At 36.3% G+C, this 14,241-nt stretch overlaps 1 protein-coding gene across 1 annotated transcript; it reads left to right on the plus strand.

Moving 5' to 3' along the window:
• Positions 1 to 1,499: 1,499 nt before the first annotated feature.
• CD36 (CD36 molecule) lies at positions 1,500 to 13,837 on the plus strand. Its single transcript, XM_053465477.1, has 13 exons — positions 1,500 to 1,661; positions 2,234 to 2,391; positions 5,863 to 6,007; positions 7,206 to 7,385; positions 7,960 to 8,051; positions 8,192 to 8,241; positions 8,996 to 9,065; positions 9,813 to 10,000; positions 10,399 to 10,517; positions 11,067 to 11,140; positions 12,085 to 12,139; positions 12,258 to 12,420; positions 13,457 to 13,837. The coding sequence occupies exons 1-13, from the start codon at positions 1,542 to 1,544 to the stop codon at positions 13,468 to 13,470; spliced, it is 1,428 nt and encodes a 475-aa protein (XP_053321452.1). The 5' UTR covers positions 1,500 to 1,541; the 3' UTR covers positions 13,471 to 13,837.
• Positions 13,838 to 14,241: the final 404 nt, after the last annotated feature.

A 14,241-nucleotide genomic window follows, 5' to 3' on the forward strand; every position in this document is an offset into this window, starting at 1 on the left:
AAATGTGGATGTTCCTGCTTCTTGCTACCTCTGAGCCTATCCGTGTTCCTGATTTTCCCCGTGACTTCTGGTCTCCTGACCCCGGCTTGCTAAACGACTATCGGGACTTCTGATATCCTGACCCGGCTTGCTAAACGGCTATTGTGACTTCTGGTTTCCTGACCCCGGCTTGTTCTCGACCACCCGTGCTTACAGTTACACCGCTAGAGCCCCTGTTACCAACTCCAGGCCTCCCAGTGCGTGTTCCGTGTCGAGCAAGCGTGTTAAATTCCTGCAGTTCAGATTCCTACCGGTAAGAATTTGGGACCTCAAAGACAACTATTACAAAGGACTGCACGCTGTCATTGACGCTTAAGGGGGCAATATTAAAAACTGTATTAAGAACTAAGGGTATGCAGACTTTTGGACATGGGTCATTTCATTGTTTTTTTTGTTGCCATGTTTTGTTGATGATTCTGCCATTCTGTTATAACCTTCAGTTGAATAAGAAGTAAAAAGTGTTCTGCCTGCTCACTCATGTTTTCTGTATATATTGTACTCTGTACAAGGGCCCTTCAGGGTTTGTACTGCATCCTCCATTGAGTTGATTGGGCTCCATTCATGTTTGGCGATTTCATTGAATTCTTTGAGACTTACTCAAGGCAATGAGGATGACTTGGAGATTAAAAAAGAACAATAAAGAACATAAAGTTAAGGATTATTTAGCACATGGAAATGTAAAATGTAGCACTGTAAGGAAGCCAGATCACACTTGAAACGTCTCAACTAATACACATGACGAAATGGGCCCTCATAATTCCCAAGCTGACTAGACTTATCTTAAAATAGATGATATTGGTGTGGGCCAAAATGTTGTTAAATTACACTAGCCACGGATATATACCCTGCCTGTTTAGCTTGTGTGGCATGCTCTTCACCAACTGTAAAACTAAAACATTTTGTTATGCATCCCAGCCTTAATCAAGAAAATGGACATTGTATTGGCCTAAGAAATGATAGCGTTGAAGGTGGTAACTTTAATTGGCCAGTAGAGGAACAGATTTAGTCGCATAAGCTTTAAATAATTTAAAGGTCTCTTCTTTGGATGGAAAGTACATCCTTGCCTTAATACTCAACATTGCTTAATTTAAAAGAAACCTTTCCTTCCAGTAGTGGGTTTGTCAATTGATCAAGTGCTAAAATGCTTAATGTACAAATATTTATCCACAATATGTAATGATACAGTGCTCTAGGAAATCAAAGAGCAGTGATAAACTTGCTTCAACCAGTCATTCATACAAATGTTATTTGCAAAGCTTTCAACACTTTATAGACACTTACAGTCAGTGCCATGATGTATCCAGCACTGTTTGCAAGACCTACTATCTTATCTTTTCCTTTTTGTATCTTGCACTTTGATCTTTAATGACCGAGATTTTTTTCCCTATTATCTGCACAGTTAACAGTAATATTAATATTATCTACCCAAGCACGAAACGACTATAAAAGAAACTGAGGGCTGGGTTTCAAGCCTGTTTCGCAGTAGGGTTTGGATAAACACAATGTGCTGCAAGGCACAGTACTGGCTTATTGTTGGTTCTGTCATCGGAGGGCTGCTGGCTATTTTAGGTGGAATTCTAATTCCCTTGGGAGACAAAATCATCAGTGATGAAATAGACAAGGTACTGTATCTTTATATATTTTTTTTTTAAATATTGTCTGTTAAAAATGTGGCCCTGTTATGATTACAAAAATGTTTATTCTATATAAGCATATACAATATATATGTATTCAGAGTTGGAGTATGTTTAGACAGTTTAAAGTATAATATCCATTATTTACAAGGTGATAGGAAGTATGTAGGGGCATCTTATTGACCAGTATGAGGTACTGCAAATACATTTCAGGCACAGTAGTGAACTCCTTATCGAGAGGAATAGCATAAACCAAATGCTTCAAACACACACACATAAAACATTTATAAAAGAACATGGAAATTTGAAATATAATTAATCAGATAATAGACTCCCAATCACTAACAAGCGACTATAATACTTAATCTAGCATATTATATTGTATAGATTAATATGTGAAACATCACCCATCACATTCAGCTATCAGGTTGCTTTTGCAACAGACATCTTATAATTGCTTACATTGTATTTTATATTCACGTGTGAGAATATGTCCTAACTTTGAGAATCAATACATTTAAAAGAGGTTTCTCAAGTTATTAAATATTTCTTATTAATAGGAAGCAGTAATTGAGGAAGGAACCATTGCTTATGAAAACTGGGTTGTGCCTGGAAGCCCAGTCTACAGGGAATTTTGGGTATATGAAGTTTTAAATCCTAATGGAGTATTAAATGCAGAGAAACCAATACTTAGGCAAAGAGGACCATACACATACCTGTAAGTAATAATTTATATTTCTTGGATTGTTCTTTTGTATTTTATGACTAACTTCTCCAGTCTTGGAGAATTAACAGTATATATACCTTAGACACAACATATTTTAAGAGGTTTTGCGGACACTTGACTAGAAATTAGTTGGCTTGGCTATATTCGTTACAAAACTAGCACTACAATTTGAAGCTAAGTACTATATTGCAGTAATTAACAATATACTTTACTTGACTAACATGCTAGATTTAAAGGACCAAGCCAGCTCTATTTTATGTAAAATGTAGTGTCTTCTGTCATTTTTTTTATCGTCTGTGAGCTTCTCTATTGTGCTTTTATTATTTGATACATTGGGTATATCACGAAGCCCAGCAAAACTCCATCATCAGATTCTCTTCTTTCATCCTTCTTCTATTGTGCTTTAGAGTTTGAGAATTTTTCTAGTGCATGTTACTAAAATTATATAATAAGAGTAACGCAGGCTAAGAGTAACGATAACAATGGTCTACAAGTTAACAGCCTGTGTATCCACTCTTTCTCTGTTAATTTCTCAAAAGTACAGTTTTCATTCAGGGACACTGGTGCCAATAGTACATTGATCTAGTACATTAAATGTGTTCTTTGGCCAACAGCCTGTGGAAATGATGTTCTGGACGAAACAGGGGCAGTGGCAGCTCTACAGAGGGAAAGGACAAAGATGAGTTAGGATCCAACTGTTACACACACGTTAGGTTTATCTTGGACACAAGTCAGGCTTAACTTGGGATTCTGCGGTTGGTGGTGGCAGCATCATATTGATGAAGATGTATTTTTTTTTTCAAAAACAGAGTAACAGTGAGTGAAAGTCAAGAAAGGGACAGAACCGCAAATACAAATTTGGAGCTCTCTGCTTGGGGTCCTTCCTCATTTTCAGACATTCATGCAAATTAACGAAACTGGCAAATGTCATTAAAATTTGTGCATACACAGCTGTGTGAAAACAAAAGTACACTCTCTTTAGTTTCAAATCTCAGGACATAATAACAATCACCTGTTCCGCAGCAGGCCCCAAAATTGTCCTTGCAGCCACACACTTTCAATCTTTCAAAATACAAACACATCACCTCCCATTTTTATTTATATTTCTTTAATCTCTTATTCTTCTTCTATCCCCATTATCCCTCTTTTCTTTTTATCTTCTCCATTCCCCTCATTATCTCTTCTCTATCTCACTGTCTCTCACCTTTCCCTTTCTCTGTCTTCCTCATTTCTCTTTACTTCCCCACTGTTCTCACTGTCATCTACCCTTTTCTTCAATTCTGTGTTCTCCCTGAATAAGACAGACATTGATAACTAATTAAGTGCGTAACACAGTTTGTCATTGTATTGTCTTCAAATGGAAGAGCTCAGTAACTGCTTTAATAACTTTAAAAGCGAAATTAACAGCAAAACATCCACTTACCATAAAGTAAAATCGATTGATACCAGTGTCATACCTGAGAGGAGAAACTGTTGCTTACAGTAGCATGGGTACCATGTTGATTTTGCCATAAGCATTAACAAAAGAAAGGGTCAGGCTTTAAGTAAGGTTGGAATATATTTGTCCCAACTCGTATTTACTAATTGACAATTGTATGTCTTTTCTGAAGCTACAGCTGAAAAGGCAGTCAAGGTGAAATGTTCTCATTCTCTCCCTCAGGGTTGCTTGGTACTCTCAAATAAAAGAGTTTATACCCAAAATGTTGTTTACAAAGAGTTATGTAACAATTATCATTCCGTCCACTGCGTCTGCAGTACAGCGGGCTTTATTATCTAGTATACAGTTGTGACCAAAAGTTTGCATACCCTTGGAGTAATTGGTAATATATGTACCATTTAAAAAAAAAAACATGAGTGAGCTGGCTAAACACATTTCTTTTATTTGTTATGGGATTCATATTCAACTGTAGGTTATAACAGAATGGTACAATCCTAAAACAAAACATGGCGACAAAAAATACCCTGTTCAAAAGTCTGCATCAATGACAGCGGGCAGTCTTTTGTAATAGTTGTCTATGAGGCCCCAAATTTTTGCAAAATGTCTCCACGTCATGCAAAGTCTTTGGTCATCTTGCATGAACCGCACGTTTCAAATCTACCCAGAGTGTCTCGATGATATTAAGGTCAGGAGACTGTGATGGCCACTCCAGAAGCTTCACCTTTTCCTGCTCTAACCACTGGAGAGACGATTTGGCCTTGTGCTTAGGGTCATTGTTGTGCTATAAAGTCCAAGAGCGTCCCATGCGCAGCTTTCGTGCAGAGGAATGCAAATTGTCTGACAGTATTTTCTGATAACATGCTGCATTCATCTTGCCATCAATTTTCACAATATTCCCCGTGCCTTTAAAGCTCACCCCCCCAAAACATTAGTAAGCCACCATGCTTCACAGACGGTATTCTTTTCACTATAGACCTTGTTGACTCCTCGCCAAACATAGCGTATATGGTATCAAGAGATGCCAGAATTTTCCACTTCTTAATAAGTGATTGAACAGTATTGACTGGCATGTTCAAGGCTTTGGATATCTTTTCATATCCCTTTACATCTTTATAAAGTTCCATTACCTTGTTACGCAGGTCTTTTCTGATCCCATTGGCTCAGTATCTAGCTTGCAAGTCACAGGTGTGGGAAATTAACCTTTAATTGCCATTAATTGCCATTGTGTGTCTGTGACAAGGCCAGACATGCAAGGCTATTTAAACTTTTGATCAGGGCCATTTGGGTGATCTGTTATCATTATGACTTCAAAAGAAGCCAACTATGTGATAATACATGGCTTCATAATCAAATCAAATAATTTTTTTGCATGATCAGTCATTTTTTTTAAATCAATGCCAACATTTCACAACTTCTGCCAGGGTATGCAACTTTTGAGCACAACTGTACATTACCGAAGTAGAAAGACAATGGGGCTTATTACATAATACAGAAGGGGACAAAAGATTAGTGGATCTGCAAAAAATGCAAACAGATAAGTTGTTCACTTTCTTTTTCTACGTTAGCCCAATAAAAGGTTTCAACTTCAACTAATGACTATTTTCTCTTTGGCTAAAACAGCCACATGCATTTTTGTTATCAGCGTGTCAGTACAAACAGAAAAAAAACGCAAAACAAACTCAGAGCTTTCTTTGTGATTGTAAAGGCTACTTCAGTTACCCAGTATAAAGTTAACAAAATAACATTTACCTTACAAAGCCATCTTTACAGAGCCTTTCCAAAATGAAACGTTCAATGTCAGACCATTTTTCCTTTAGCTTAATAACATGCAAATTAGGCTAGCTTCTATTGAAATGGAGCAAAACGCCCGACCTGCCTGGCTAGCAACATTTATCTTGCACACCAGATCTATCTATCTATCTATCTATCTATCTATCTATCTATCTATCTATCTATCTATCTATCATTATACTGCTATGGACTTATTGCTTACAAAGGTAAAAATTATTTCACTTGTTTTAAAGGGTTCGGCATTTACCAAAAGCTAATGTGACGCAGAACCACAATAGCACTGTATCATTCTGGCAGCCAAATGAAGCCATCTTTCAGCCAAGCAAATCTATTGGATCAGAGCATGATCAGTATACGGTGCTGAACCTTGCTGTTGCTGTAAGTAAAACAATTTTATCATGAACATAAGACTTAATTACCAAACCTCTACTAAAATGACTGTATTAAATACTTAAAATGCAACATACGCATTATATTCATACCTTTTTCTACACTTTTAGAGGAACGCAATATTGCTCATAAACATTATATAATATATATACCGTATTGGCTCGGATATAGGCCGCCCCCGTATATAGGGCGCACCCTAAAAGTTTGGTGCTTTTTTAAAGAAAAAGTTTTTTTCTTTAAAAAAAGCACCAAAAAACATGCTGCCACTCTGTCCCCCCCCCGAGATACGCTACCACTGTCCTCCCTCCCCGAGATACGCTGGCACTGTCCCCCCTCCCCGAGATACGCTACCACTGTCCTCCCTCCCCGAGATACGCTGCCACTGTCCTCCCTCCCCGAGATACGCTGGCACTGTCCCCCCTCCCCGAGATACGCTGGCACTGTCCTCCTCTGCCCCCCCCAACTTACCGGAGCAGACTCCCGGGTGTCTTGCGGGGCCGGCGGGGGACATCTACGCAATACAACTTCCGGTGCCGGATGTCCCCCGCCGACCCCGTAAGACACCCGGGAGTCTGCTCCGGTAAGTCCGGGGGGGAGATGCAGAGGTAAAACGCATCCGCACGATGCGCTTAGACAACCTCCCGTGCCGGCACCCCTCCCCGTGGGAAGTGCTGGCAGGGGAGGCTGTCTGAGCGTATCGGGGAGTAGGATGCAGGTCCCCTGCACCGCTGCGGGGGATCTGTATCCTAACTCCGCTGCCTGCCGGGCGCCCGGAACTGCATGTCCCGGGCGTCGGGCGCTAGACCCCGAATATAGGCCGCCCCCCCACTTTAAAGTCTTAAAGTGGGGGAAAAAAGTGCGGCCTATATTCGAGCCAATACGGTATTATACTTAACTATTTTATATCTCATGTATCTACAAGCTTGTAATCATGGAAGAGGAAAGGAATGCTGAAAAAGACAACCCCGACGTAATATAAGTCATAATAATGTACAAAATCCTTAGGTGCAGTTGTCATGTGTGTTATGGCACAATTTTACATTATGAAAAGTAGTGGAAGGGAAAAGTTTTGGTCACAGTTTGTTTAATATGGAATATGCACCAAAAGTGATGAATGTGTGTTTAATAATATTAATTTTATGTAAATTTGTTGTGTAACTAAACCTTTTTTGCATTTTTATTTTAGGCTGCACCTGCTTTACTTCCACAATATCCAGCGCTAGTGAATGCATTTATTCGGGAATCTAATTCTTCATTGTTCCAAAAGAGAAGTGTTCGAGAGCTTCTGTGGGGTTACATAGATCCTTTTTTGCAAAAAATACCGGATGCACTGATAAAAGATAAGACAACTGGAGTGTTCTACCCAGTAAGTTTTAATTTCTATCTATCAGAAAATAAATTCTAAAGAAACACAATGAAACCTGTTCTGGTAATTATGATAAAATGATCAGCACTATTTTCTTGATTTTTTTTCCCCATCTGCAACAATAGCCACGATATAAGGATCATAGCACTATCGTCCTGTAACATCTGGAGTATTACCTGATGTTTACAAGTATTTTTTAAGCTAAACTTGAGTAACAGTCCTAATTTGGCATATAAGCCTATATTTGGCACCATAATAGATTAAAATAATAGATATACAAAAAATTTACCTATGTGGTGTAAAGCTTTTTTTTGAGTTTCTGTGAAATTAATAGGAGTAGTCCCACTAAATCACTTGTAGGGGCACTACAGACCAAGTATAGGAACCATGCTTAGTACATTCCCTACAGATGGGGGCAAAAGGGACAGAAATCTCATATTCTAAACTCAATATAATACTTAAATGCTATAAAATCTATTTAAGTCCATGAAGATTAACTCCATATGTAAAATAGTGTTTCACTAAGGAAACTCTGAAATTTGCTAACGTGCTTTGTTTTACTTAATTCTTACAGTACAACAATACAGCAGATGGTCCCTATACTGTCTATAATGGAAAGGATGACATCAAGAAAGTTGCAATAATAGATAGGTACAGGGGTGAAAGGTAAATGCTTTATAATATTTCTTAAAATGCTACATAAGCCTTTCAGAGCAGGCAATGCCAATATTAACTTGCAGAGAACACTATATATATTTTGGATTTTTCCAAGGCATGTCATTTATTTTTTGAATTGCTCTTTTTAGAACACTGTCTTACTGGATGAATGACTACTGTGACATGATTAACGGTACAGGTATGTCCAAGTGCCAGACATATGCGGTTCTGTGGATAAAAAGCCTCAGTACTAATGTGCTGATTTGGGGACTTTCAGAGATGATCATGCAAAATATATAACATATTTCATTAAATAAATGTAAACCAGCATGCTATAAAGATAGCTCATTGTAAGCCTGTATTTAATTTGAACACAATGGATCACAAAAACTTGGGCAAATCAACTACATTGTTTCCAAAATCACATTTTTTTGTAAAAAAATTTGTTTTTGTCTTGCAAAGGGAATATTTCAGTTCAACATACATGCACAACATACACATGAATAATAATCACATGGTATGCATAAGATTATACCATGATATTAGATAAACACAAGTACTTGAATTATTAATTTCAAGTTAAGGTGCTGTTTTTTCACCATTGCAACATCAGTGATTTGCATTTAAGTGCTGCTGAGTATGATGGTGCAATAACCACCAATAACAACAATAACTCATTATTTCAATAAACAACTCTTTTTATGTAGAACTGGGGCCTGACATTGTTTTCAGTCCTGTGATATTTTGGATGACTCCCTATTTGAACATTATTATTTATTGCATTATTTATATATTTATAGAGCGCCACTGTATTCTCTAGAACTGTACAATGGGTAGACAGGACCTAATACTTTTGTTACAATGAAACTTAGTCCGCTGACCTATAGATCACCCTATAAAACAACCTGTTATAGCTTAAATATATATTTTAAAATGTTGCATTTTTGGAACAGATGCTGCTTCATTCCCACCATTTGTTGATAAATCGAAACCACTCTACTTCTTTTCTTCTGAGATCTGTAGGTAAGTGCACCCACACATTGTAAAAGGAGTTTAAGGGAAGGCTCTGTTTAAAATGTAATACTTTGACCTACTGGCACTTCTTATCAGGTCACTTACCAAGGATGTCTCTGCAGTAAAGGCATATCAGGTGGTTGGGGTGTTTACCTGGTATGTGTTGACATTCTTCCTATGTTAGCAAGTATTGACAGTCTAGAGCCACCAGTTACTCTTCCTGAAATTCATATATTTTTTGGTTTACAATTGAAATACAATTTAGATGCAAAAAACTTTCTGATTTAGTTAGTTTCATTCCTCAAAATTTGGGTTTTTGCAAGCGAATTAATTAATTTTGGAAAGCGAAATGTCACCTAAAGAAAAATGTTTCTCCATGCATGAAATCCTACTGTTGTTTTTTTTCAAGTTGAGTATAGTTACCAACTCTAGAAATATATATTGAAATTCACTCTAACGTGTCCAAAGTATTTGAAGACTAATGCCTAACATGGTTTTGGGAGAATATTCTCTCTTGTAAGCTTTCTTTGTTGTGACAACCATGTCTACCTACAAGATTTCATTCCTGTTTTTGTTTTAGTTCCTATTTGTACAAAAATATATACAGCTATCCATTGAAAGTTAAAGCCTCCTTCTTACCACCAGTTTGGTTGACGTGTTCTGATTAGGAAAGAACTAGTGTATAATGATCAATATATCAAGATATACTCAAGACATAATAATAATTCAAAATACATTATGCTACCTTTAAAACAGATCAATATATGGAGTTTTTGAAAAAGAATATGTGTTAAAGGGAATTAAATTATATCGATTTGAACTTCCACAAACGGCACTTGCATCTCCACTGGAAAATAAGGACAATTATTGCTACTGCACAGAAATGGAGCTTTCAAGAAACTGCACTGCAGCAGGTGTACTAGATCTCAGAAAATGCCAAAATAGTAAGTGATTAAACAAAACCGAAATACATTTCTATCCAATAAAAGAAGACGACTATATCAGTTCATTGCATGCTATTTGTAGGCTTCAGATTCAAGGAAATTACTGTTACTGTAATTAAAACCATGTGATTAATGAATAAACACCAGGTTGGGCAGAATAGGTAATGGTCATTTTAAGTCATAAAACATAATTTGGAAAATACAATGTCAAGTGTGCAGTAATCAGCAGGGCAGGGTTAACAAGTTCCTAATTATTTGACAAAAACACACATTTGCACACCTTAGCATGGTTAATGATGCCTGATAAAACTTGTTAGCTTTAGATGGCAATGTAGTTGAACAGGTGTACTTTCTTTCCTGTAAAGGCAAGGACTAATATACATTTGTATTTTCTGTAGACAAACCAATTTTTCTTACACTGCCCCATTATCTATATGCAAGCGACTTCCTTTTGGAATCTGTGGATGGCCTGAAGCCTGTTGTAGAAGAACATAAAACATATGTAGATGTGGAACCAGTAAGTTCTGACTCAATAATGCACATTAGCAGGGGAGCAGCGGGTGCCTGGCACCCAGGCGCCTAGTAGCGAGCCTGCCAGAAGGGTCACATTACATACATTATGTGACCTTGCAGTAGTAGATTTGCAGCTCTGTGTGTGTTTGTGTATTGGCGTGTGGGAATGGCAAAAAGTATGGTGTTAGTGTGTGCATGTTGCGGTGTTTGAATGTGTGTGTTTTTTGCATGTCATTACACTGTGTGTTAGTGCATGGTGTTCTCATGCATACAGTATGTCAGTATATATTTTTGTATATGTATGCAAGTATTTGGTGTGAGCGTGTGTGCATGTTGGGTGTTAATTTACTATGTTATTCTTAGTGTGAGTGTTACTTTTGCACATCATCCATCAATCAATTACTATGTGGTACAAAGTTATATTTTGCTCAAGGTGTTAATTATTCTTTGTCGCCTGTAAACATCCACACACCTTGTGCAACATTATTTGATGAATGAATGTGTCATAATACACAATGATATTTTAGTTTGCAGTGTTGTTTTCTGATTTCAGATAACTGGATTCACAATGCACTTTTCTAAAAGGTTACAAGTGAATTTATTTTTTCAGAAACAAGAAAAAATACAGTGAGTATTCTGCACTTGATGTTTTTATTTATTAATACTGGAACTAGAGAGAATTCCCTTTAAAAACCTAATAAAAAAAGCACATTTCTGGGGTAGAGTTGACAATATCGCAATTTGACTAGCAACATACCTTCTTATTGCTTTGGACGTAGTAATTTTGCTCATTATTCATTATCCATGTTGTGACATACTTTATCTAGTCATCTATTGAATTACCAAGGTCAGGCAATTCTACTTTGTACATTTCATTCCATATTTTCAGCTTCTATCATTCTACGCATCTCCAACCTTTTATTGTTTCATTGCTCGAGACTCATAACCATTCCATGCTATCTCCATAACTGGCACCAGGACATGGCCTAACATCACCTTCTACTATTTCATATCTCCTCATCATCGTCTCTTTTTTGCTCCCGTCATGCCCACTTTTCATTGCATCAATATTCTTCCCATTTAAAGCCATTTCTCTACCATTTTTCTTTTTGAGTGTCATGATTTCCACTTTATGTTTCTCCAATATTTATTTTATTATCTGCCATCTATCTTTTGTTTCTCCTGGGTCTAGTGGAGGAAGCAAAAGTCTGTTTCTTAACCTATGATGTTGAACAATGACACCTCATTTCCCATACAGGACAGTAATTGAGCTGTCAGAATACACACAATTCTTTTTCACCCACATCTCTCTTGTGCTGTTACTTATGGGAACAGGTTTGTCGAATTAGGATAAACATGTTTAATGTATATTTGAAACAAATACTCAATACTAATATCACATTATAACATCTATAGATTAGTAAACTGCACATTAGTTTCAATAATATTCTAGCTATATGTCTATGCAATGTCTTTGGTCGCTACATTATTGTTAACATCATTTTAATTTTGTATATATGCCACTAACAGGATACATATTTCTTTACTAATATTTGGTATTCTGTTTTCAGTGTACTGGCAAATCTTAGTTCCGATTTTGTGTTCCCTGTGTTATGGCTGAATGAGGTAAGGTAGTATTTTAACATCAGCTGACATTGTTTTAAACATTATTATGCTACTTTTCTCTTGTTGTATGCTGAGCCATATTATATTAATACTTCTATGCCCACCTTATATTTTTCAGAGCGCCACCATTTCTGATGAATCAGCAGATGTATTTATTAACAGCGTAACATTCCCAATGAAGCTGCTGGAGATAATTCAAATTGTGCTGCTTTGTATTGGCTTTGCTACTTTTCTACCATGTTCAATAGCACTTATTGTAAAAAGCTGCAAAAAATCAAAAGGTAAGTACATTAATTGTTCCTGTCAATATTATGTCTTTTTTCACATTTAGTTCAGAGAACTAACAGCCCTGCTTACCTCCAACCACTATAGAAGCTGTTTGCCTCTTTTTTTTTTTTTTTTTACTCCAAGGCCTGTAAGCAACTACCAGGCAACTCATGTAATTGTAAAAAGCATTAATAAGGCAAACATTGTTTCCCTTACCAATGCCTCTAAAACCAAAGCTGGGCATTATGGCCCAATTTTTTAAGACAATGTGGAATAACCACATTGAGAAGGGGACTAAAGTGATCATGGTTTTCCAATGAGTAAGTATTAATTAAGGCTCAGTCAATTTTATTTCTGCTATGTGACTTTCTATAATTCCTTTTCACCATACTATTGCAAAAAAGCATACATCTTTATAATTTAATTACTACTACGTCATTTACCTGTTTTGCTCAATGAGTTGTTTCAAATCAGTGGTTGTCAGATTTTATTTAATTGCATCCTCAACCAAAGGTATGTACCCCGCTACATTCAGAGGATGGAGATTAATGGGCTAGAGTGCTGGTATTGCTCAATAAGTTGGTTATTTCTACATATGCTTTGTTTATATACAGAAAGTGTGTTTAAAAGGCAGTTTTTATTAAGCCATAAAATAAAAGTTCTGAAAATGGACACATTGCATCTTATACAAATAAGAAATACAAACTTGATGACAGAAAATAATAAGCAATTTTCATATTATTCAAAATTTTGAAAAGTATTCCTTTATTAAGTTATCTCTGCCTTGTTAAGTTGCTGATTGGTTTAGAATCCAAAGCAATTCCATTGACTGAAAACCAATGGCATTCTCCCTTCTCCAGGTAGTTTGGGTAAATGCATTAATTTATCCTAAAAGCTGTTTAGATGAACGTTCCTGTTTGAATAACATGAAATCAATCAACATTGAGCTTGACTTTACCAGAATAAAAGTCATAGGCATGTAATATCTATTGTGTACATTACTCAGCGATGTTAAATGCATAATTACACGTACTTTATTTTTTTTTTTAGGTAAACACGGATAGAAAAAAATGGATAGCACTACCTGGAAGGTACTTTGCAATTCACGGATCATCAGGAATAATAAATAAACATTCACATGGAAACACAAACATAAATATCTGCATGAATGATTCAAATCATTGCTTAAGCTTTAAATGGAAATCTGCTGCTAAGATTTAATGCCATTTTCCACATTTTCAGAAATTTAAGACAGGAGTGGTGTCCACGTAACTCATAGAAATGAAAAGGTTTTGTACAACTAAACAGGATTTCATACTACTATTCAAAAGTTCCATACTTTTTAAAAAAAACATTTTGCACTTTATTGTTGTAATTTACTTGAAATTATTGTATCTATTCATGTGAAAAATAAATGCCAAGTTGTATATACTTTGGGCTACATTTCATAACTTGAAAGAAATCTATCCCAAGTAACTGAATAGAAATGCATTCAGTTTAATTATGTGGTATAAAAACATAGATATTCATATGATAGGGTCACATTAATGAACTGAGATAGAATGAATTACTGTGTTTAATCTAATTTTTCAATTGCAATTCATGGAAGAATATGTACCCGATACGTTTTCCTCCAGCTATTGAAAACCGCACTTTAGATGCATATTATAAAATGTCTGTTCCTTGACAAGCTATTTCATTGAATTGTACGATGTACGATAAGTGTAAAGAAAATATATTAGCAATTAAATCAGAAGGCATATGCTATGTATACTTCTTTTAGATGTACTTTTATTACCTATACAACAGTTTATCAACACACGGTCTTAAGGCTG

The sequence above is a fragment of the Spea bombifrons genome, chromosome 4 (genome assembly GCF_027358695.1).
Source record: "Spea bombifrons isolate aSpeBom1 chromosome 4, aSpeBom1.2.pri, whole genome shotgun sequence".
Classification (NCBI taxonomy): Eukaryota; Metazoa; Chordata; class Amphibia; order Anura; family Pelobatidae; genus Spea; species Spea bombifrons.

Coding starts and splice junctions, on each gene's coding strand:
- CD36 (XM_053465477.1), top strand. CDS start 1,542: ATGTGCTGCAAGGCACAGTACTGGCTTATTGTTGGTTCTGTCATCGGA. Junction 10,518..11,066: donor CATATGTAGATGTGGAACCA/GTAAGTTCTGAC, acceptor TTCTGATTTCAG/ATAACTGGATTCACAATGCA. Junction 11,141..12,084: donor CAGAAACAAGAAAAAATACA/GTGAGTATTCTG, acceptor TTCTGTTTTCAG/TGTACTGGCAAATCTTAGTT.